Source organism: Rhipicephalus microplus, chromosome X (assembly GCF_043290135.1).
Source record: "Rhipicephalus microplus isolate Deutch F79 chromosome X, USDA_Rmic, whole genome shotgun sequence".
Lineage (NCBI taxonomy): Eukaryota > Metazoa > Arthropoda > Arachnida > Ixodida > Ixodidae > Rhipicephalus > Rhipicephalus microplus.
Genome location: NC_134710.1, coordinates 127,588,979 through 127,612,796, shown reverse-complemented (window position 1 = coordinate 127,612,796; position 23,818 = coordinate 127,588,979). Strand labels below are relative to the sequence as shown.

At 45.4% G+C, this 23,818-nt stretch overlaps 1 protein-coding gene across 4 annotated transcripts in view; it reads right to left on the bottom strand.

Annotated features, from left to right (window-relative positions):
* LOC119176427 (zinc finger protein ZFAT) overlaps window positions 1-23,818 on the bottom strand; it is a 158,199-nt gene that overhangs the window by 101,718 nt on the left and 32,663 nt on the right. For all 4 annotated transcript variants that reach the window (XM_037427690.2, XM_037427688.2, XM_075877667.1 and 1 more), the window contains exon 9: window positions 11,621-11,821. In XM_037427690.2, the coding sequence (XP_037283587.1) occupies window positions 11,621-11,821 (201 nt within the window). The remainder of the gene's footprint in view (window positions 1-11,620; window positions 11,822-23,818) is intronic.

Sequence of the window (23,818 nt, the reverse complement as noted above, 5' to 3'; positions counted from 1 at the left end):
CAAGAGCGGCATCAGAAATGTTTGCCATGCGAAAGCTGACTGCAAGTTTCCTATTTCATTTGCTGTCTCCTATTTCATTTTTGTGTTTTTTTCCCTCACTTCCGTTCTGCTGGTGAAGAAACGTTTGGAAAGTGAGCGATCTCGCTCGCAACGTTCAAAAGCTGCGTGTGGTGCTCGCCATAGTCTACGATATCTTCGTCGCATGTAAACTGTGGTAGGGCACACGCAAGCATGCACCTATATGCTTTAGAATGCCTTTTTAAACATTTTTTTTCTCGCTTCGTATGTGTCACATTTTTACTCCGACTGTGTCGGAAGTGTTCGTTGTAAAAGTAGGAGGCTTTGAAAAATGTTCACTATATGTGGACTCAGTTTCAAAGGGTAGCACGGGAAAATCGTAAGTGCACCGAAACACGGTCGTTAGAACCAATAGATCGTTATATCTGGGATCGTCATAAGTGGGTTGAACTGTAAATAAATAAATAAACAAATGAAGCATGAAATTGTCACTTCCTAATGCACCCTATTTTCATACAGAGGCTCTGCACTCTCTTAAAAGAGCTTTCATACAACAGATTTCTCGCCGTGCAGAAGATTGCGGCTAATGGATGATGGCTGACATAAACCGAGATCGGTATTGGGATCAGATGCATTTCTTGCCATGGGATGCTACCACGTGCCATGTGCTGCACTCTGTAGTGTTCTAAAATTACACAACAGCACACACCCAAATGATGCTGGGAAAGAAATCACATTTCATAGCATACACTTCAGGTCATAACAAAAGCATGATGTGGCTCCTTTCGCCCATAGCATCCCACCCTGTGTAGCTTACAGTGCACTCATCGGGAAGAGACAAGAGAGAGAGCACTTAAACGGGCCCTGAAACACTTTTTTGAGTAACCATAGAATTAACTCACTGAAAGAGCTTATTGCCTCACAAATTCAACGTCGCAAAATTTTTAAGAGTCCGTCCAGTACGAGTGGTATTAGAAAGATTTGTCACATGCAACAATCATATTCTCTCTTTTCTCCTCCCAACGGAAGCGCCGGAAGCTAAGCAGGGAGGGATGGGAGGGGCAAACAAAAAACGTCAAGCGCGCCTTGTGACCTTGAGCACTTTTTTCGTGTTTTTTTTCCCTTCGAGTACGTGGCTTTTTTCAGTGCAATTGCGCATGAACAAGTGACGGCCTCCTGTGACGATCACTGTAACGACCAAGCATGCCATGTTCAAATCAGCCAATGGCAGATCTACGAGTGATTTTTGAACGTTTTCTGTCATTTGTCGAGGGAAGAGAAAGCAATTTTTAGCTGACTTTGACAATTTATTGTTAATTACAGGCCATGTGCTGCGCTACAACATTTGGCTCGTGTGTTCTCGGGAACCTCTACTACTGATCGGCAAAATTTTCTGACCATGCTCAAAAAACGTTGCAGGGCCCCTTTAAAGGGGGACATGGGTCTTAGGGCTCTCTCATTAATTTTATGAACTAAATGTGACAAAAGTTGGCATGCTTACTTAGTTTGTTTTCCTGATTCTAAAAATGTAGTGATATTTTCTGTAACTTCATTGGTAAATAAATAATCAAGATAACAATTTTTATTGTTCTTACCACAATGGAAAAATAACCACCTGTCAAAAATTTATAAATGACATAGGGATTGACAGTAGAAAGCATAAGACATACAACATAGGAATAACTTTTTTGATTGGGGCATTATTTCTTACTTTACAGTACACTAAACTTCACAGCTCTGAATGTGGCCATTGTGTGGTTACGCAAAAGACTAGTTTAAAAAACTTGCATCAAGATAAATCAAAATGTGCTTCCTATGTTGTGTGGTCCAAACATATAGCTTCATGCTGCAAAAAAAAAAATATTCTGCTATCTGTAATAGTTTACGATATATTGCAATAATTTTCATGCAGGGTGTGCAAAATTGCCATTTTGAGAAAATGAAGAAAACATAGAATTCTAACATTTTTAACTGTAAAAACGTATGTAGTTAGAATTACATGGCCATTGACATATAAATGAATGCTAAAAAGCCCAAGGAGTGCAACGCTGCAAGCTGATTGAAAATTTAACGAGTACTTCTCGAATTACAGCACAGTTCATTGCACTGCATTAAAGCACAGTTCATTGCATGTAACCAAATACAGAAATTTTTATATTAAAATAACAAAAATGAAGCTGCCCATTAAAAATAGGTTTCCAGCATTGTTTTCTGTGCACATTTAGCTACATTGTGCAAAAACAATTAAAGCTGTAGCTGTCCTAGGTCCACTTTTACCGAACAAGCAAAAGAAAGTGGTCAAAATCTGTGCTTCAAGAATAATGCTGTTAAAACTTTATTTTGCCGTTCCGAGGGAAAAAATATCATGGCACACATACTTTTAGTCAGTTAATATGCACCGGGAATGTAATGAAACTGATTGTTTGCACGAACGTGTAGTTTCTTCTAGTCCTGTAGCAAGTTTTCGCCGTATGCTCGTCTGCCGCGAGGCCGCTTATCAGTTCGGTAACTCTACTGACGGCGACGTGCAACAAATGTGCGTGTGTCATCTGCGATACGTCGAATAACACGGCGATATTTTCCGGCTTGTCCAGAATGAGTTACCCGTAAATGTCGCGAACCAAAGTTGCTCCCTCACTCATCAATTTCGAGGCTATGCGAGTGCCGAGGTGCTAGTTTCCTTTTCACGTAAGACTGCCGCATTTTCGAGCGGAGATCGTGACAACGTTGCGAACACGTCGTTAAAAGCAGTCTACCAGTTGCCAGTAGCCTCTATTGCGGGGGCGGCGAGCATTTTCACCGCGAACGGATTGACTTTCTGTTGTTCGTCGACGCGCTGTTTCTGTTGTTCGTCAGGCGGGAAAAACCGCGGCATCCGCGCGTTTAGCGATAAGACTGCGCTTCCGTTCTGTCACTACAAAGATTGATACCTCTTGTAGCTTCACTTCTGTTTTTTACTTGCCGTCCTCTAACTGATGAGGCTGTAAAACACAGCCGTTCTCAGTAACGTTGTCGGCAACCAACGGGCTCGTACGTGAGTTAGGCCTACATCGGTGACTCGGCGACTGCCATTGACCGCGTCGAGTTCGTTATCCTCGTTGTCCTGAGCCATAGCGGGGCTCTTTCTGAAGTTCACAGCGAACGAACGACTGCCACACCCGCTTCAGAAATTACTGTAGCGCGGAACTTCTTTACTGCCGCAGGCAGTTAGTAGCACTATGACAAAATGGTGCCTGTCAGTGCGCGTCACGATGGTGAAGCAGACGCCGAAAGCGCCCCTTGGCCAATCGGATGCCTAGGTTTTGTCACGTGCCCCAAGCAGCCAATCGAATCGCGTGCTAGTGCTCCTCGATGACACGTTTTTGCTAAAAAACCAATGAGCAAGGCGAGCCAGCGGTGGCGGGAAATTGAAGATGAAGAACGACCTTTCCAAACGAGACCAAGATGAACACGATAGCTCATGTGTAACGGTAACAGTTCGGCGCGGAAAAACCGCAATTTTAGTGTCAGTTTGCGCTCACATTCATCTCGCAGGGATGTTATAAATTGATGTTGTGCCAGAAATAATGACGCGAAAAGCTAGAAACTTCTCAGATAGGTGCAAAAATAGGTACAGATTCCGAAAATGTCAGCTTCAAAAAGTAGATTTTTTTGTGATTTTTGGCCTTCTAAGACCCGTGTCCCCCCTTAAAGCATGGGACACATCCCTGTAACTCTGCTAGTTCTTGATGGATTCAAAACACTTTTGAGGCGCTGAATTTGTGAGGCAATAAACTCGTATATTAATCTCAATCAATGATATCTTTAAATGTGGCTTAGCACCCTTTCATAAAGTTTGTACACAAACATTGTTGTTTTTTTTTGCTTCAATTGAAAAACTAAGCCCTAGAAAATGTACTAGTAAACGTCAGTGTGTTCTAAAAATTATGTACAAGTCTTTCAAAGCTAGCCTTGGTTCCTGCAGTACTTTGATATCTGACAAGGTATGAGCTTCTCTTCTTGTGTTCATGCAAGATAGTGAGACATTTACATAGCCCCCCCCCCCCCCCCTTTTGGTGATGCGCGAGTGAAAATTTTATATGTTTTGGTACCTGATAACAAAACAATAGGTGCTTGAAGCCACTAGAATTTATACTGCAGCCTAACGTCACACTAGAGTCGGTGTCAGTAGGTGGGCCATGCAAAAACTGTAGAGCTGTGCAAATAGCAAATTTTGGGGTGTGAAGCCAATTCAAATATTAAAATTTGAGTGCGAGTTGAACCAAATATTTTTCAAATATTTCTAGAAAATTATTCAATGCTTCAAAGCGAAATTACAGAAAAAAGTTGGAGAGGATTCCTAAGCACATTCTTATCAGATGGTAACATGAAAGTGTTTCTTTGAGCTAGGCTGGTGTGGGGGGGAGGTGTTCCACAGTTGTCTTATCAAGAATGAGACAATGTAGTGGCCGAATAGTATTTATTTACATGATTTGTTGCAACCAAAGTGGTGTCGACAGCACTTTACTCATGAAAGGCAACAATGCAATTTCCTCAGCCTCTTCTTCTTCATTCTGTGGAAGTCAAACAAATGCCACAGACAAGAACATGCTCTTTTCGAGTCCCGAGTTTCTAATCTGCCTCACAGACATCAATGTATAAGAACATCTGAAGTTTTGAAAGCTAAATAAATATCTTCTTTGTTCAACTTTTCAGACATTCTGCCCAAACTTCAGGCCAGAAACGGTATTATTTGAACCCTCACGTCTGTCAAGTCTGTGAGAAACAAAAGAGACTCGAACCCTATCGTCTGGCTACATCCAAGGTCAACAAAACAACTGAGCGAGCCAACACCCCTGGCTGTTGCTCGTGCCTGCCGCCCTTTCTTCCTCCTTTATTTGTAATACACTCCCGCAGTTGGCAAATTTGCACACGTTTTAAGAAAGCTTTGAGCGAGTCTGCCAGGAGGTGTTACACGGTGACAGATGGAGTTTGCCAATGATGGAGCTGGGGAGGCAATGGCTTGTCTTGCGAAGGTGGTCGTTCAAGCTCGCTTTTATGTCCAGAAGACCTTGTGGTCACGTTGTTTACCATCTTCATGTCATAGTAAGAGCTTCTGCACTTCTTGCGTCACTTGTAGCAGGATGAGTCTGATCTTGACCTGCTTTCGTAGAGTTGGGGTTACCTGATAATTTGTGCGCTCCTTGGGAGTGATGTTCGTCAGGTGTTGCTGGTGTTGAATGACATGCTTCTGTAGGTGCTGCGCGGTCATTTGCTGCTTGTCCACTTGGGGATTCAGGAAGTCTTTCACGTGTGCTTGGTTCGAAATTTCATCCCAGCTGCGTGAAGACTGCGAGGTCAACAATGATTCTGCCTCGCTCCGCAACCGTGATGATGATGCAGATGAATCCTGATACTGTTGTGCAGTGATCCTACCAAGCAGGGGCATCTCGGCAGAGACTCGTCCACGTGCATTGGTGTTGGATGCAGAGTGTTGGAGTCTGTTTGGGTGTTGCGAACGATTATGTCCGCCGAGCTGATGTCTTCATTTGGAACATTCTGAGTCATGGCGGAGTACTTGGAGCTATCACCACACTGCAGGTGCATACGATAGGAGCTCACAGGTACATCAGATCTGCATGAAGACTCTGAAGTCAATGACGATTCTTCTTCTTCGTTTGACGAGGATGACAACGGTACCGAAGCATCCTCGTTCCGTTGGCCAATGACTTCACCAAAGATGGGAATCTCGGCTGCATTCGAAGGCAGCAGAGATTCGTCCACGTCCTCTGTGGCCGGTAGCGCATTGTCAGTGTCCATCACAGCGTCGCGAATGATGGTGTACATCAAGCTGACGTTTTTGGATGCATGGGCCTGAGTCATGGCGTTTTTGACGATGTCGCTGCGGGACTCCCTTGACGACTTGTCGATCACTGTGTGTCTGGTTTTTCAATAGTCCTCGTTTGCACCGGATCCCTGCATTATGTGCATGGCGTAGTGCTGGAGCTGTGTGGTGCGACACTTGTACATCCAGCGCAGGTCTCTGGCGTCAGGCGCTATCTTCTCTTGATGTTCGGAGGCGTTGTAGACGGTCATGGGGTGCAAGTACTCAGTTTAGTTCGGCTCGTAGCAACGCTGCTGATCGCACTCGCGATCGTCGGCTTGCTTGGACTTGAGGGGAGACAAAATGGAGACCCTACTGCCAGGATCGTGCTTGAGGAACATGTAGGGCAAGTGGTAAGGCTCCATGTACTGTTGCTTCTGGGGCAAGTCCTGCAGGTACATGGTGCCAGGCAACGGATAGTACATGCGTTTGTCTTCTGGGTTTGGAAAATAGGATTGCTTTGGCAAGCTGCCATTTAGGCCATAAGGCATTGGGTCCTTGTAGTCGATGTGCATGATGCACCCATGACTTCCCTTGCTCACCGAGCTCTCCACGGCGTACCTTGCAGACGAGTCCTTGCACTGAAGCGCGGTCGGTTGCATGGAAAGCGGCAGGTCTTTCAGCATGTACCTGAAACTCATTGGAGTTGAAAGTCATTGGAGTTGTGAAGCCCATCGAAAGTGAAGTCACAGCCTGGGGCGACGACGAGACGAGAGTAGTGAAGGCCACTGACGGTGAAGTCGCTGCCCGCAGCGACGTCCAGGCCAGATGGGTCGAAAGGCCGCTCGAAAGTGAAGTTGCAGCCTGCTGCAACGTCGAGGCGAAAGGGGTCGAGAAGCAGGGTGAAGGAGAGGCCACCGCCTGCTGCCATGACAAGATGGGAGGAGGCGACAGGCCGGTCGCAAGCGAAGTCACGGCCTGCTGCGACGTCAGTAAATGAGAAGTCGTGAGGGCGGTTGAAAGCGAAGTCGCAACCCATTGCGACGTCCATGCGAGAAGGGTCAAGAAGCCGGTCGAAAGTGAAGTCGCAGCCTAAGAAGTGGTGGTGGTGGACCCTCGTGCGTGATCTTGTCGTACCGAGGCATTGTTGGTACGCTGCGAGAAGTTGATTACAAGGTTAATGTCGCACAGCGAAGTTAAATGTCGTCTGGCGCATCAGCGGCAATGCAGGGCTCTGGCAGTGCGGCAATGGTTGGCAAAATGGTTGAGTTTGGCGCAGCGAAAGCATAGTTTCTCTGCGTGAAGCCTCTTTCTCATCTCTTTTAGAGGAAGGCGTTCAGAGCAATGTTGGACAGTGTGTTCGAGAGAGGTGCACAGTAGGCAGGGGGGGGGGGGGGGGGGTGAGTACCGAGATTAAACATCTGCTGATAAAGCAGCAGTGGAGGACAAGGGTCCGCAATTCTCTCTGCGGAAGCTGCCGGCTTGTAGACAATACCGGTTCCTCGAGACCGCTTTCCTCCTGTACTTCCATTTGAACTTTGATAAAAGTCATGAAGTCTTTCACTTGTTTCGACTGTGCTTCTTGAGGTGCCATGGCGTTTTCAACTAGCATAGTTTCCTTTTGCCGTTGCCGATAGAGGATGCTAAGGTACGGAGGTAACGCCTTCAAGAGGACGTGCCGCAGCAACGCGAAATACTCTCTTAGAGACACTCGGAGACCTTTCAGGGTGTTGATGCGGAAGGTGGTTTCATGATAAAGATTTCTTAGCATGGTCATGTCGACGAAGCTTTGAACCGGTGCGACTGACAGCAAACTGTCTAGATGGTTGTCGACTAGCATGTCCCGACAGCTGAAGCGGTCCGACAGGATCTGAATGGTGACGTAGTTCGCTTCAGCCAGGCGAATACCTTAAATGGCTGCCTTCGCTGCCCCAGTCAGATATGTAAATAAGTACTTGAACTTATCAATTTTCATAATCCAGTCATCGCTGTGGATGCTGGCCTAGAACTGGTCCCAAAACCCTTACCAATCACATCGTTCTTCGGAGAAACTCTGGGTATGCAGCTTGGGCAGTGCGATGTGAAACAGCGTCGTTGGAGCCAGAAGGCCGCACGAAGGCAAAGTCACGGCCAGCTGCGATATGCATACTAGAGGACCACTGCATGAAGTGGTTTTGACGCCGACGGATGCAGGTGGGGTTGGCGGTAGCGGCGCGGTCGTGCGGTAAACCCTTGCTCGAGCACAAATGACCCGAACTTGTATTCGTTGGCGGTGGTCAAGTCTGCCTTCAATTCCTAATCGTGTAGCGCAGCTTGAACCTTCTTGTCGAAGGCGATGAGGGGAGCGTGTTTCGCCACAAGGATGTTTATGACCTCCTGGAGCCTGTCAAGCAGGGTCATTGAGTTGGCCAGCAGGGCGTCGGGGGTCGATATTGCCTTGGTGATGGTGGTCCAATAGAGCAATAGAAACCGCGCTGTATCCTGAGTTGGTCTATTGTCACAAGTCATAGGCCAGACAACCGGGTGGGTTTCGGCACCAGAACGAAGTGTGAGAAACGAAGAACGAGACCCGGATCCGATCGTCTGGCTACATCCAAGGTCAACAAAACAACTGAGCGAGCCAGTGCCCCTGGCTGTTGGTCATACCGCCGCCCCTTCATCCTCCTGTATTTGTAACAATGTCTATCATATCAACGTTGAAACCAGCGTTGGCTGATACCTTTGCGACCGCAGGAGAGTCTAAAAGACAGTTTTGCCACAATGCCAGTGTAATGAGGTGAAGCACATTTAAAGTTTGAAGGAGGTCAGTGTCAATTAGATATTGACAATATTTGTCTCCAGGGAGTTCGAATACTTCAAGTAGTCAAACTCCAGTGTGGATCTAATCATCTAGTAAACATTATTTATTTTATATGTCGGGTTTAACGTCCCAAAATCACCATATGATTATGAAAGACTCCATAGTGGAGGGCTCCGAAAATTTCGGCCACCTGGGGTTCTTTAATGTGCACGCAAATCTAAGCACACGAGCCTACAGCATTTTCGCCTCCATCAAAAATGCAGCTACCACAGCTGGGATTCGATCCTGCGACCTGCGGGGCGCAGGATCGGGTCGCAGGACCTTAGCCACTAGACCATCATGGAGGGGCAATCGACTAGCGAACACAATTTAAAAAAAATATTAAAAAGTTCAAATATTCGCACACCCCTAAAGATAGACTTTAATGTCAAAATAAAATACCTTAGCATTCCCTCAACTTGGCACTTGCTCAGATCTGTATGACGAAGTAAAGTCAGCTTTGAAAGTTGATGCCAGTACCTTTTAATCAATACAGGTGATATTATTGGTGCATTTTCTTAGAGCGCTCAGCTTTTATGAAAATGCTTAGATTATGAAACATAACACATGAATAGTGAAACGATATACACTACATAATGTCACTTATTAATGTCACTTATTAGATCCTCAAGCATTACACTAAGCTTGGGCAAATGGTGAATTTTAGGTTCGAAGTGAATTAGAAGAAAATTGTGCTTTTGGTCAAATAATTTCGAATTAAATTCAAATAGTCTGTATATCACATATTACAAATAAAGAGGGACATACTTGTCATGACCACATTAACCTGTACCATATTTTTTTAAATTCAAACAAGGCCGGTGGAAATGCCTTTGTTTTTTTTGCATCAAAGGAAGTGGAAACAACTTAGAATAGCTGCGGGATTGTACTTTCGTAGAATGCAAGTGATAGCCTGTAATATTCGTTAAATTTTAAAATTTGCTATACTTAGAGCATATAGGTCGGTACAACGAGCTTTTAAACTAAAAAAAAAATGAAGTCATGTGAGGATAGTATCTTCATACAACCTTGAAGTGGGGCTTCACGACAGTGAGGAATTCTCCTGATCATGTGTTTTCATGGCTCAGCAGGACTACAGAGCAGTGAAGCCACTTTTACAAAAAAGTTACATGTGAACTAAAATATACTTGAATAAGTGCTTTCACTGCTTAGCACCCCTCTACAGCAGTGAAACCATCTTCGCAAAATGTTACATGCGGATTAATATGCACCCATTCGTTCGTCTCGAATAATTCGAAATTTTCAATAATTTAAATTCTTTTTCAAGCGAATTAAAATGCTGCATTATTTGTTTGAATATTTGAAGCACTTGAATATTCACCCAAGCCTGCATGATTTCCCAAGACATGGGGTGATCTATTTTGAGATGTACTATTATATTTGCACTGAATATCATATGTTCTCTTTTTTTTAAATAAAGCAGAGATATCGAGGTTTATTATTATCTTACTATAATGTCAGCCAATTTCAAAAACTATGCTGGAAGTCATTCTAGAGAATTTGGTATTGTGAGCGAGATTTGTAGGTAGATGCTGACATCCATGCCCTCAGTACACCACTGGCTGCTTATGATGGAAGCCGTCCAATGTGGTAAAAGAACCAAAAGCACATGCTAACCTTTCCAGCTTAGAACTTCACTTGTTAGATACACAAGTTTCATCACTCCCAGCTTGACCACTCAAATAACACACCAGCTCATCAAAGTTCCTGTTGCGCAAGCCACTCAAAGTATTCGTCCACATTACACTCGTGTTTTTGCTTGCCTTTGATCCTTCTTAGCAATATTGCTAAGTTAGAATGCCCTGGCTCTCCACGTAGTGCTGCCCTCTAATTTTTCCATTTTTAAATTTCATCTTGAAAGATTGTATTGAATATGGCAATTTGTACATTTACATGCTTCATGTAATACCCCTGAATTGGGCTGCTTTGAGGTAGCAAATAAATAAGTAAATAAACTAAATAAATAAAACAAATAAATAGAATGTTTCAGGGTAAATGGGATACCAGAGCCCTCACATTTTTGTCATCACATAATTCATGCTAAAATGGCTGCTGCTCTTCGTTGCAGGGGTCTGGAGGTAAGCAGCTATTTCAAATTGAAATTGGAGGTAAGCAGCTATTTCAAATTGAAATTCAAAGTTAAAATGTGTGCAGAGATTGTAGTTTCCTGTAGGTAAAAATAACTACACTGACCCCTTTAAGTTACAATGAACAACTGAAAAATGTTATTACCCCTTCGGTATATACAGATGCCAATTACCCAGTATAATTATGTTAGCTACAGAATGATGCCAGCTCATTTTGACAACCAAAAGCCAGCAACAACTAACCCATAAGATGATACCAGCCTCTCGTACATACTCAAACTTCAATATAATGAAGCTAGATATAAAAAATATTGGTTATACCAAGTAAATGAAGAATAGTCATGCAATAGATACAGTGTTAGGAATACACATTTATAGCAATTTTTCGGTTACAACGAACTTATTTCTGAGTAGATGCAATTTTCCTATAATAAGCTTCAACTGTAGCTTGAAAAACTAGCCCCGAAAATAAACTTTGAATGAGATCAATACGTGTCATTATTTTCAACATATTTTAAAATACTGTTGAATTTCGAAGGTTTTTTTTTTTTTTTGAGATCTGTATCTGTGCAGTGACCTGTATCTGTGCAGTATGTACTATACGGCATACAGTTAAAAAAAAAACAAGAAGCTGTCTATCTCACTGATGTAATGATGGCTGTGTTCTGAGCAGTAAACATTAATTCATTTCCACACCACAGATAAATAAAATATACAGCCAAGATACAAAAAAACAAGGTAATAGGCACAGCTGGACATTGTTGATGCTGTCCATCTACATTAGATGGACAGCATCAACAATTTTTCATAGTTTTTTTATTAAATAACATAAACCAGCAAGTAAAAACCTACCTCGTGTTCAGCCATGTGACTTCTGTTGCAGCTTCTAAAACTACAACGAGAACATTTGAAGTAATTTCCAGTGTGTTTACGCATGTGCGTGTACAAATTTCCTTTTGCATTGCTGCTGAAATCACACTGGTGACAGGTGAATGGCTTGAGGTCTGTGTGGATCAGACAATGTAGCCTCATGTGCGACTGTGTTTTGAACACCTGAAAAGAGGAAAGGACAAACAAAAGAAGACATTTTCATGCACTCCTGAAATCATAATTTCGCTACAGAAAATAAAGGCAAAATACTAGACACAATTTAAACTGTGATTATGACCAAGAAAAAAGTGAAAATGATCAGAGACCACAGCCTTTTACTAACTGCATACATGTTGCAAGTCAGCGACTAACTCCAACACACTAGCTGTATTCCCTTTATTTTAATGTTTCACACTATATTAAGCTACTAAAGAAAGTGCGCACAAAAAGACACATGAGCTGTAGTTCTGTGATGAAATGTGAAATGAAAAGGAGAAAGTGTAGCAATTACTTTCATTGCTTGCACTCCTTCATGCAGTTTTCTATCTGTACAGACAAGCTGTGCAAGGGTGGAGAACAGTAGACTATAACAGGACAGTCTTAATGCCTAAAATGGCCATAGTTTACTTCAACTGCTTTCAAGTCTGCAATAGATAGTGTGTTAATATCAAACCGAAGTCATAATTGATTGATTTGTGGGGTTTAACATCCCAAAACCACCATATGATTATGAGAGACGCCGTAGTGGAGGGCTCCGGAAATTTAGACCACCTGGGGTTCTTTAACGTGCACCCAAATCTGAGTACACGGGCCTACAACATTTCCGCCTCCATCGGAAATGCAGCCGCCACAGCCGGGATTTGATCCCGCGACCTGCGGGTCAGCAGCCGAGTACCTTAGCCACTAGACCACCGTGGCGGGAAACTGAAGTCATACAATAGTTCTGATTTGTGGGTCTGCTGCACGAATGAATAAGATGAAAGAAGTGTTTAAGATGAAGATGAAAGCAAAAACAGAACAGTGGACGCCTTTCCTTTTGTTCTTGCACCTTGCCACAGACCGCATGACATGTGACTGGGGAGGCTATTTACCATGCACTTGAGTGTTCCCTTAGATAAAGATGATGACTGCACCAGTCAGAAAGTTCCACTGAAGCTCTAATCTAACCCTAAGGAAGCACAAAGCGTTTCTAAAGAAATCCAAGTGACAGATTCGTCACAGTTTCCAATATATAGCAAAACTAGTATTATAATGCAACCAACCGAGGTCTACATTCCAGAAGCACTCAGCAGTGTGACATGCTTAGACTGAACGACACAGAATTACGCCTGGCAAATATTTCCTGGTCTCTTTTCTTTAAAAATTATTCATAAACGGGCAATAAATTATATTTAAAATGCACAACAGAATAAGTGGGCTATTGTGGGGGGAAAAAAAGCAGCACCTAAGAGAAATTAGAAAGGTAGATCAGGGTGCAGAATTCAATACATTGATGTTCACTACAATCAAGTCAGACAGTTAACGTGGCAAAAATGTGAACAATATTTGTTAAGAAGTGCACTCGGTCTTTTCAGTCTTTCCTTCAACAACCAGCTTCAGCCAGCTTCAGCCAGCTTCAGCCAATAACCAGCTTCACAAAACAACCAGCTTCAGCCAATAAGCTCGTGGCCATCCTTTCCATACATTTACGAGTTAGAAATTTCTACAGGCATAAATATGCTATTACTCTAGATAGTAATATTTCAGTTTCCTGGACAATAACATTTGCCAATGTAATCAAGACAGCAATCATTAATGTACCTATATACAATTGTGTGCAGGGTTCCCCTATAAATTTTTTAGGGGGTGGCTTAGATGCTGGCACTGAAATTCTACTCGGAAGACGCAACTGTTCCAATAAACAGTCGCCTATTTTGTTACAGTTGGTTGTATTTTTGGCGAATCATCAGCGCTGCGCCAGCACACTAGGCCGATCCATCATGTCACATACACCACAGTGCTTAAAGTAGGTATGTGTCCCTGTCCTCCTCTTCCCTCCCTCCATCTCTCCTTTGCACCTCACTCTCCTCTTAACACAATGGTGATGAGACATGCCCCTTCATTTAGGGGGTTTACGCAAGCCGTGAGTATCATCTGTTGCTGGTGCCATGCGTACAGTTAAAACTGCTCATAATGAACCTCTATATAGCGAATTCCTCGACATAACAAAGTTTTCCATTCCTTGCCGTTAATCCATAGAAGCACATGTATTTGCAACTTCTATGTAACAAAGTAACAGCAGAAAACATCTTTGATGTAAAACATTTTTGCCACGGACAGTCTATGAATTTTGCCTCAAATTCCGCCATTTGGTACGAGCATGCATCTTCCAAGGTTGCCCTGACGGCAATGAAGCGCGAAGCGGTGGCGGTGCGCACGACACACGCCTAGCCCCGGCGACTCCCCAGAGAGAGAGAGAGAGAGAGCTTGTTAATGCGCACAGGTGTGCGCGAGGTGGGCAGGCGCGCCTGCGCACCACAAGCCTGTGTTGCCGCCGTTCTTTTTGCCATGTTTGTAGGAGCCCTCTCCCTCCCTCCAAACCAAAAACAATAATATAAAACTACTTTTTCGTAGGTCGTGCCACGCTTTATTATTATTATTTATTTAACAATACTGTAGGTTTTCTGCAGACCCACACAGGAGGCGGGCATACAACATCACAGGTGAACGATTAGATACAAAGTTAAGGAATACAATATTTTGAGGGACGATACGCAAAACAAGGGAGCACTTACAATAGCGAGTACAATAATACTATATTGGTGCTCTTCCTATACACGAGAAGATGAAAAAAATAAATAATAAAAACCACCTACTACGCGTGAAAAACAATATGTATGTACAAAAGAGTACAATGCCCCACTGCAAAACACATTTTTCGCTATCGCAACAACAAGAACAACAGCAAAATATAACTATACTGGCTCTGTTACCTGCTCCACAAAAGAACAAAATTGATCAATATTTGTAATATTAACAGCTTCACCTGGCAGCGCGAGGGAAAAAAGAATATTTAAACACATTTCTGTGGGCACTGAAGGGCCGTATACATTTATCATGGTTCGTCCTACTAGAACGGCGGCCAGGTGGATGAATATAGTCGTCTTTACAGATTTTAGGGTGACCGCTTTTAGTTAGCGTCACAAATGTGGGGCCGTGCTGCATATGGAGAGCGCTTCGTTCGTTCTTCATTTTCAATGCCCTGCACGCATGCGAAGTTTCACTGTGCGCGCATGGTGTGGCCCCCGACTAAACTCAGCTTTTTATTTTTTTTTTTCATGCCGCCAACCATGTCTTCACTACCGAGAGATGTCAGATAAGGTGCTGACAAAAACTGTGACCACAGTGATAACGACGAATCTTCGGAGGTCAACTTGTCACGCATTTCCGTCTTGCGCTGTGAGTTTGCGGGACCGTATCCTTCGCGGTTAGCAGATTACCTCTGGCAACTACACAATGGCACGCTGAATGCAATGCAATGAACACGATAGCAACAAACTGTAATGTTAAACGAAGTAAGGCTGGCAGCCAACTATTTTGGATCCGATATTACGGAACTCTTACAAAATGCTGGTGTAATCAGATACGGCCACTCCGTGGAGAAGCACTCTTTTCACATAGTCTCCTCGCGTTGAAAGCGCACTGATGCTTGCTGGAATAGCACGCACACCAGCGATCGCGATCGCGACCGCACCCTTAAAATCAATGTTCCCTGTCGCTACTCGAGCGACCCTCTCCTGCGTTTTTTTTTCTTTTTTTTTTCGTGCTCGTGCAGGACTGGTGGTTTCCTTTCTGTTTGAGCATTCAACGACAGTTTCATCACGCAGGGGGTGTTATCGCATGCGCCCTCCAGGCGATATAGATTAGCCGGCTCATTTGATGTCTGCTTCAGCAGCGCTCGCACGCTTGTACCCACTCGTAAAAGTTACGATGCACACATCGTAACTTGCAACGATGCAACATGGTGGAAATGGCAAAAACCCGCCAAGAGTCTCCATCTAATTGCTATCTCAATAATAATGCAGTTTTTTACCGCTAAATAAGTGTTTTGAGCTAGCCCTGCCTTCAGTTCGCCTATTGTTTAATTTGCACGTTTATTTTTGAAATTCTTGGACCAAACCTGCATATAACGAAATCTTCTTTATCAAAAATTTTTCCAGAAATTTGTCAGTTTTGTTATATCCAGGTTTAACTGTAGTAGCTCTGGGAACCATAGTGGGAGTTGATTGAGCAGGTTGACTGACCCTGACGACAGGTGGCATTCTTGGCAGGCTCATTTTCGGGGAATGGAATGTCATCAAACATCACCTCTTTTAATTTACAGCATGGCCACTACATGTGTCAGTTCGTGAAAAATGCATTAAATTCATCATTTTCCTCTAGTTTCTGCATGAAATGAAGGTTGTACCTATGAATTTCAACACCCAATCTTTCAATATGGATAAATATCTTGGTGGCGAAAATTCTGTTCAGTATCTCTAAGTTTTCGAACATCCCATTTTCGACACACACAAATTTTATTTGTGGTAATGACTATCTGGCATCTATGATCCACATAGTAAACAGAAGCAAGGGCATCTGTGTTCTAGCACTGGTACTGGCGTTCATGATCTTCATAACCACAAGGCCATCTGTTCTGACAAATTTTTATGTAACCAGGGGGCAAGAGGTACGGCTTGCTGGCACTGCTTGTGCACAGTTACTATTTATTGGTCCCTCTGGTGTGCATTTCAAAGGGGTCAATCAGTCACTACTGCTAACCACAATGGGGAGAACCCTGTTCCTGTGGGGGGAAAAAACATGAGCTCCAGGCACTGTTACCATTTACGTCGTATTCACATAATAATATGGGTAATAATAAAATAATTGATTGCATCTTTCTCGACTTTGCGAAAGCATTCGACAGAATTGCCCATTGTCACCTAACAGCGAAATTATCGGCCCTCAGACTCGACTCATCAACACTATCTTGGCTCCGGAATTTTTCATTTAATTGACAGCAGTTCACATTTGTCAATAACTTTAACTCATCTACTTCATTTGTCTCATCAGGTGTACCCCAGGGTAGTGTAATAGGCCCTCTTCTTTTTCTCATTTATAATAATGATTTGCCTTGTAACATTTTCGTCATCAATTCGTCTTTTCGTGGATGACTGCATAGTGTATAGGACCATTAACTCTGAAGAAGACCATGAAAGATTGCAACAAGACCTTAACCTAATTAATCAGTGCTGTGACCGATGGCGAATGACGCTTAACACATCTAAGTGCTGCGGTTTTTTTTTTCACCCGTAAAAAATGTGTTTTTTCCTTTCTGTACTCTGTCTGTTCCGCTGAAATGACTCATTCATCTACTTACAAATATCTCGGCACTCATATTTGTTCTATAATAAAGAACGAAGACAGTCAAAACTGTTATTCGAGACCAGGTAGGAGCGTAGGCCTAGCTAGCGAAATCAGCGACAGTCCGGGCCGAGCGTCTCGTACTTAGCACTGACAATGTGTTTGCCGAGATTTGCATGACCCACTACATTCATCATTACATATTTCCCCCTCGCTGAAGATGGTGCCAAGTAAGTGTTCTAAGGTGTCGTGAGGACAAGTGGTTCGTGATATGGTTTGAGGCAATCCACATGTACGATTTCGCGGCCTCGGCGACGCAGGTCCACAGTGGCCGTGAGGGGTTCGATGAGGTAGTTAACAGCGGAAGTTTGTTCTATAACGCGATAAGGTCCATGGTACCTGCTGACAAACTTTGTAGAGGTACCAGGAGCGGCACTGGGGGGCACCCACAGCCAAACAAGAGAGTTGGGCGAAAATTGGTAGTTGGACCGTCCATCGTCGTGATGAAATTTCTGTAGCCCTTGTTCTTGTGTTGTAAGGGTGCGAGCTAATTGCCGACATTCTTCCGCATACTGCGCGGCTTCGGAAACTGGTGTGCCTTCGGATGAGTCAAGTCGGTAGGGGAGAATGGTGTCAATTCGAGATGATGGTTCTCGACCATAAAGTAAAAAGAATGGAGAAAAGCCTGTCGTCGCTTGAGGTGCCGTGTTGTAAGCGTACGTTACGTAGGGAAGGATAAGATCCCAGTTGGTGTGATCGGAGGCGACATACATAGAAAGCATGTCGCCAAGAGTACGGTTGAAACGCTTGGTGAAGCCATTTGTTTGTGGGCGATATGCGGTAGTACAGCGGTGAATCACATGGCATTCTGCAAGAAGTTCTTGAATAACATCCGCGAGAAAGACGCGGCCTCGGTCGCTCAAAAGTTCACGTGGAGCGCCGTGACGCAGAACAAAACGTTGCCGCAGGAAAGACGCAACGTTACGTCCCGTTGCGGCTGGTAGAGCGGCCGTTTCTGCATATCTCGTGAGATTGTCGATCGCTACAATAATCCAGCGATTCCCAGCTGATGTATATGGTAGAGGACCATAAAGGTCTATTCCAACCGGTCGAATGGTCGCACTGGGCACGGTAGCGGCTGCATTCGTGCAGTAGGATGGCTAGGATCGTGCTTGCGGCGTTGGCACTCTGTACAAGATCGAATGTACTTTTGAACGAATGTGTACATGCCGCGCCAATTAAACCGAAAACGTAGCCTGGCGTAGGTTTTAAACAAACCGGCATGCGCACACTGCGGATCGGCATGGAAAGCAGCACATATACTGGCATGGAGATGCCTGGGTATGACGAGTAGCCATTTGCGACCGTCAGGGTGGTAGTTGCAGCGATAAAGTATTCCATCATGGATGGCGAACTGAGAGGCTTGTCGGTGTAGCGCTCGAGATGGCGGGTGGGCGAGTGTTTCCGATAGGTAATCCATCAGAGACGCAATCCACGAATCTTTGCGCTGCTCCGCAGCCATGTTGATGGGTCCTGATAGTGGAAGAGGGTTGTCTTGGATGGAGACACTCGCAATATCAGTAGAAACAGGCGAACGCGAAAGAGCGTCGGCATCGGCGTGCTTCTGGCCTTAGTGATAAATGACAGGGATGTCGTACTCTTGGAGCCGTAAAGCCCATCGTGCCAAGCGTCCTGAGGGATCTTTGAGGGAGGATAACCAGCAGAGCGCGTGGTGGTCGGTAACAACATTGAAAGGGCAGCCGTACAGATAAGGCCGAAATTTTGTAATGGCCCAGATAATCACTAGGCATTCTTTCTCAGTTACCGAATAACTTGCTTCTGTTCTTGTAAGAGTGCGACTCGCGTACGCAACAACATATTCTTGGTAACCAGGCTTTCGTTGGGCAAGTACAGCGCCAAGACTGGCACCACTAGCATCTGTGTGGATTTCTGTGGGAGCGCTTGAATCGAAATGACGCAGTATGGGTGGTGTTGTAAGCAGTTCACAGAGCTTTGCAAAGACACTGTCGCAGGCTGGAGACCACGCAGATAGATTGCGGTCTCCCTGAAGTAAGTCTGTCAAAGGCTCCATGATCGAGGCGAAATCCCGGATGAAGCAGCGGAAGTATGAGCCCAATGAAACTACACAGCTGCTTGAGAGACGCGAGCCTCGGGAACTCGCGAACAGCACGTAGCTTAGCGGGGTCAGGAAGAACGCCATCCTTCGACACGACGTGACCGAGAATGGTCAGCTTGCGCGCTCCAAAGTGACACTTCTTCAAGTTGAGTTGGAGGCCTGCTGCAGAGAGGCAGCGTAGAACCTGTTTCAAGCGACGAAGGTGCGTGGGAAAATCGGGCGAGAATACCACTACATCGTCTAAGTAGCACAAACACGTGTTCCATTTGAGGCCTCGTAGGATAGTGTCCATCATGCGCTCAAATGTTGCCGGCGCATTGCATAGCCCGAATGGCATCACGTTAAATTCGTATAAGTCGTCTGGTGCAACAAAGGCAGTTTTTGGCCTATCATCCGGATTCATGGGCACTTGCCAGTACCCAGAGCGTAGATCAAGGGAGGAAAAGAACTCTGTGCCTTGTAATGAGTCGAGGGCGTCATCGATTCGAGGCAAAGGATAAACATCCTTTTGTGTTATTTTGTTTAGGCGACGATAATCTACGCAAAAGCGTATCTTGCCATCCTTCTTTTTAACTAAAACAACCGGCGACGCCCAAGGACTGTTTGATAGTTGAACGACGCCTCGCTTTAGCATGTCACCTACTTGTTCATCGATGACATGGCGTTCAGTCGGCGAAACACAGTATGGTCGCTGCCGTAGTGGTGGGTGATTACCTGTGTCGATATGGTGGCATACTGTAGATGTTCGACCTAAAGTAGCGCTGTGACTGTCAAAGGATGGCCGAAACTTGTCAAGGAGGCTCAAAAGCTCACACCTCTGTTGTGTGTTTAGGCCTTCATCGATGACACGGTTGAAAATGTCGATAGTGGAAGGGTCATTCACGGAACTACAAGAGAGGGCGCTGACTTCCAATGATTCATCAGGAACGTCAAGTGTAGCGATGGTTTCGAATGATTTTATCGAACCAATACATTCGCCTCGAAGCAGCGTAATCGTGAATGGGAACGGATTCTCCACAGGCACAATGGTCGCACCACCTTGAAGAGTAACGAGAGCGGTTGGGAGCGGTGATAAGTGGTGATGAACGAAAGCAGCGGAAGGCGTGAAGAATGCGGTAGCGTCGACGACGGCGGAACACGACACAGGTGCGATGACAGCGCGTGGAGGGATTTGGGTGTCGTCACTAATGACCAACTTCGCGTCGGAAGAGCGATCGTGCACTGGTAGCGCATCATCACCAAGGGCACAAAAGGCGACTGCGGCACGGGCGCAATCAATGACGGCTTGGTGATGGGAGAGAAAATCCTAACCTAAAATGGTGTCATGAGAACAGTGCGGGAGTACTACGAACTGCACTGTGTAGGGCACTCCTTGAATTACAAGTCTGGCAGTACACGCGGCCACAAGCTGCACAGGCTGTGCAGTGGCAGTATGAAGACATGAACCCAAGTAAGGCGTTGTCACTTTTCAAATAGAACGGCAAACTTTTTCGGCGATGACAGAAATTGCGGCACCAGTATCAATAAGGGCAAGTACGGGTACACCTTCAAGAACAGCATTTATTACATTCGGGGGCGAACAAAGAGGGCTTGTGCTTTGCGACGAGGACGCAGTTCTTGCCTCGGGAACTGCGACATTTAGTTTTCCGCGTCGATTGTAGGGGAGCGTCGGCGCATCAGGGAGGGTGAGCGTCGACGTGGAGAAGGAAATCGGCGATCAGGAGCTGGTCGGTGGCTTGGTCGAGGAGCGTACAATTCGGGGTCTAGAGTAAGGAGTGTACGTGTAATCGTTCTCACATGAAGGTGGGTTTTCACGTGAGTGGAGTGGGCGGCGACGGCACAGACGTGCGACGTGCCCAGGTAGACCACACGAAAAGCAGATCGGTCGGTTGTCGGCAGTGCGCCATGGATTAGGGACTCGGCGAACTGGAGGTCGTGGCAGCTGGGCGGCATAAACAGGAGCAGGCAGTGGAGGCGGCGCTTGGAACGTCTGTGGTCGTGGTCGTGCTGCTGCTTCGACGTACGTCATTGGTGCATTGACTGGTGGCACCAGCTGCGGAGGAAGGACCTCAGACACTTGATCTCGTATAATAGTCCGTAGAGTAGGGCTAAGCGGCGCACTGCGCTCCGGTAGGCCAGAGATGAGCAAGAGTTAGCGGGCAACTTCTTCGCACACGAAATCTTTGATCTGCGAGAGGACGGGGTCTTTCGAGAGAGTTAAGCCGGACATCGATTCCTGATGTGGGACAGCACGGCGGGTGACGAGACGTTGCTGGCGGAGCTCATCATAGCTTTGGCAGAGCTCGGTGACTTGGGCGACAGTAGCAGGGCTTTTTGAAATGAGCATCTGGAAGGCGTCCTCGTCAATACCCTTAAAAATATGCTTGATGCGGTCCACCTCTGTCATGTTCACATCGACGCGTTTGCACAAGTCAATGACGTCTTCTATGTAACTTGTAAAGTTCTCACCAGGCAGTTGAGATCTGGACTGAAGGCGCTGCTCCGCACGAAGTTTGCGGACAGAAGGACGACCGAAGACTTCGCTGAACCTTGCCTTGAATGCTGTCCAGGTGGGAACTTCGGTCTCATGGTTCCGAAGCCATAAGTGGGCAATGCCACTGAGGTAAATGCCGACAGTGGCCAGTCTCGTGGCTTCGTCCAATTTATTCAAGACACTCACGAGTTCGTAAGTAGCCAGCCAGTCGTCGACGTCGTGATCGTCAGTGCCGCTGAATATGGGAGGATCCCGCTGACGGACCGCGCCGGAGCACACAATGGCCTGGGAAGCCATAAAAGGAGGGCTTGTGGCAGATGCAGTGGTCATGACAGCAGGTAGAGTCCGGCTTCGCAACTCCTGGATTGCAAGGAGACCCCGCAAACTCCACCAATTATAATAAAGAACGGAGACAGTCAAAACTGTTATTCGAGACCAGGTAGGAGCGTAGGCCTAGCTAGCGAAATCAGCGACAGTCCGGGCCGAGCGTCTCGTGCTTAGCACTGACAATGTGTTTGCCGAGATTTGCATGACCCACTACATTCATCATTACAGTTCTAATCTTACCTGGTGTAGTCACATCAAAAAGTATGCTCGAAAGCTAATAGAACTCTAGAATTTTTGCGCCAGAATCTGCACCGTTCCCCATCTTTCATACGGCAACAGGTCTATGAAATGAAGATTGTACCTATGAATTTCAACACCCAATCTCTCAATTTGGTTAAATACCTTGGTAGCAAATATTCTCTTCAGTATCTCTAAGTTTTCAAACATCTCATTTTCAACACACCCAAATTTCATTTGTGGTCATGACTATCTGGCATCCATAACGCACCAGAATCTGCACCGTTCCCCATCTTTCATACGGCAACAGGTCTATGAAATGAAGATTGTACCTATGAATTTCAACACCCCATCTCTATTTGGCTAAATACCGTAATTACTCGAATTTAACGCGCACCTTTTTTCCGCTTAAGCGAGTTGATAAATCGCATGCGCGTTAGAATCGAGTACGAACAAAAAAATTACGGTAAATCTATTGCCATCGGCAAATCCAAAATGGCCGCCCCCTACGTGCGTCGGCATGGCGCGTCGGCCATTTCTGCCTATGTGTTTCCCATGTGCGGCACTTCGTACGTGTGCTGAGGAGTCCGTCATCTAGTAGTGCATTAGCATCGACGGCGTGGAAGGGCCGACTCCAAAACTCGAGTGCACCACGATGCCGCTTTTAAAAGAAAAGTCATCGCGTGTGCAGAAACGGACGGTAATCGGGCCGCATCGCGGTCGTTCGGAGTTCCCGAAACGTGCGTGCGGGACCGGGGGAAACAAAAGCAGAAGATTGTCGACAGCAAAGCTCCACGCAAAGGCTTCAGTTGACCACAGCAGGGTCGGTTTCCGCAAATTAAAGAGCTGCTCGGCGAGTATGTGCTTGAGCAGCGAGCGGCACAGCGGCCCGTGACGAGAGAACTGCTCCAAGTGCGGGCTATGCAATTAGTCTTAGAAAAAGGTCTGATGCGGAGCCAGTTTAAAGCGAGCAGGTGCTGGCTAACTAACTTTATGAAGAGGAAAGGCTTTTCCCTTCGAAGAGGAACATGCATATGCGAAAAGTTTTGCGGAGGAGTACGATGAAAAGCTTTACAGTTTTCAGAGGTTCGTCCTAAACTTGCGGCGCAACAATGGCTACCTGCTTGGGCAAATCGGGAATGCCGATCAGATGCCTCTTTACTTCGACATGCCTGGCACCACAACCGTTGAGAAGAAGGGGGCTAAGCAAGTTCGCGTGCTGACATCGGTCCACGGTAAAACTACATTGACGGCAATGCTCTGTTACACGTCAGATGGGCACAAGCTTCGCGCGTACCTCATTTAAACGGAAGACGCTCCCGAAAGGAGTCGTTTTTTCGAGTGGTGTGATCGTGTGGGCCAGCGAGAAAAATGGGTGCGCGTTGCAATCGATGTCTTACGTTCTTTTTTTTTTCGCGGTGAAAACGGGTGCGCGTTATAATCGAGGGCGCGGTAGAATCGAGTAAATACGGTGCCTTGGTAGCAAATATTCTTTTCAGTATCTCTAAGTTTTCAAACATCTCATTTTCAACACACCCAAATTTCATTTGTGGTCATGACTATCTGGCATCTATAACTCACATAGTAAACAGAAGCAAGGGCA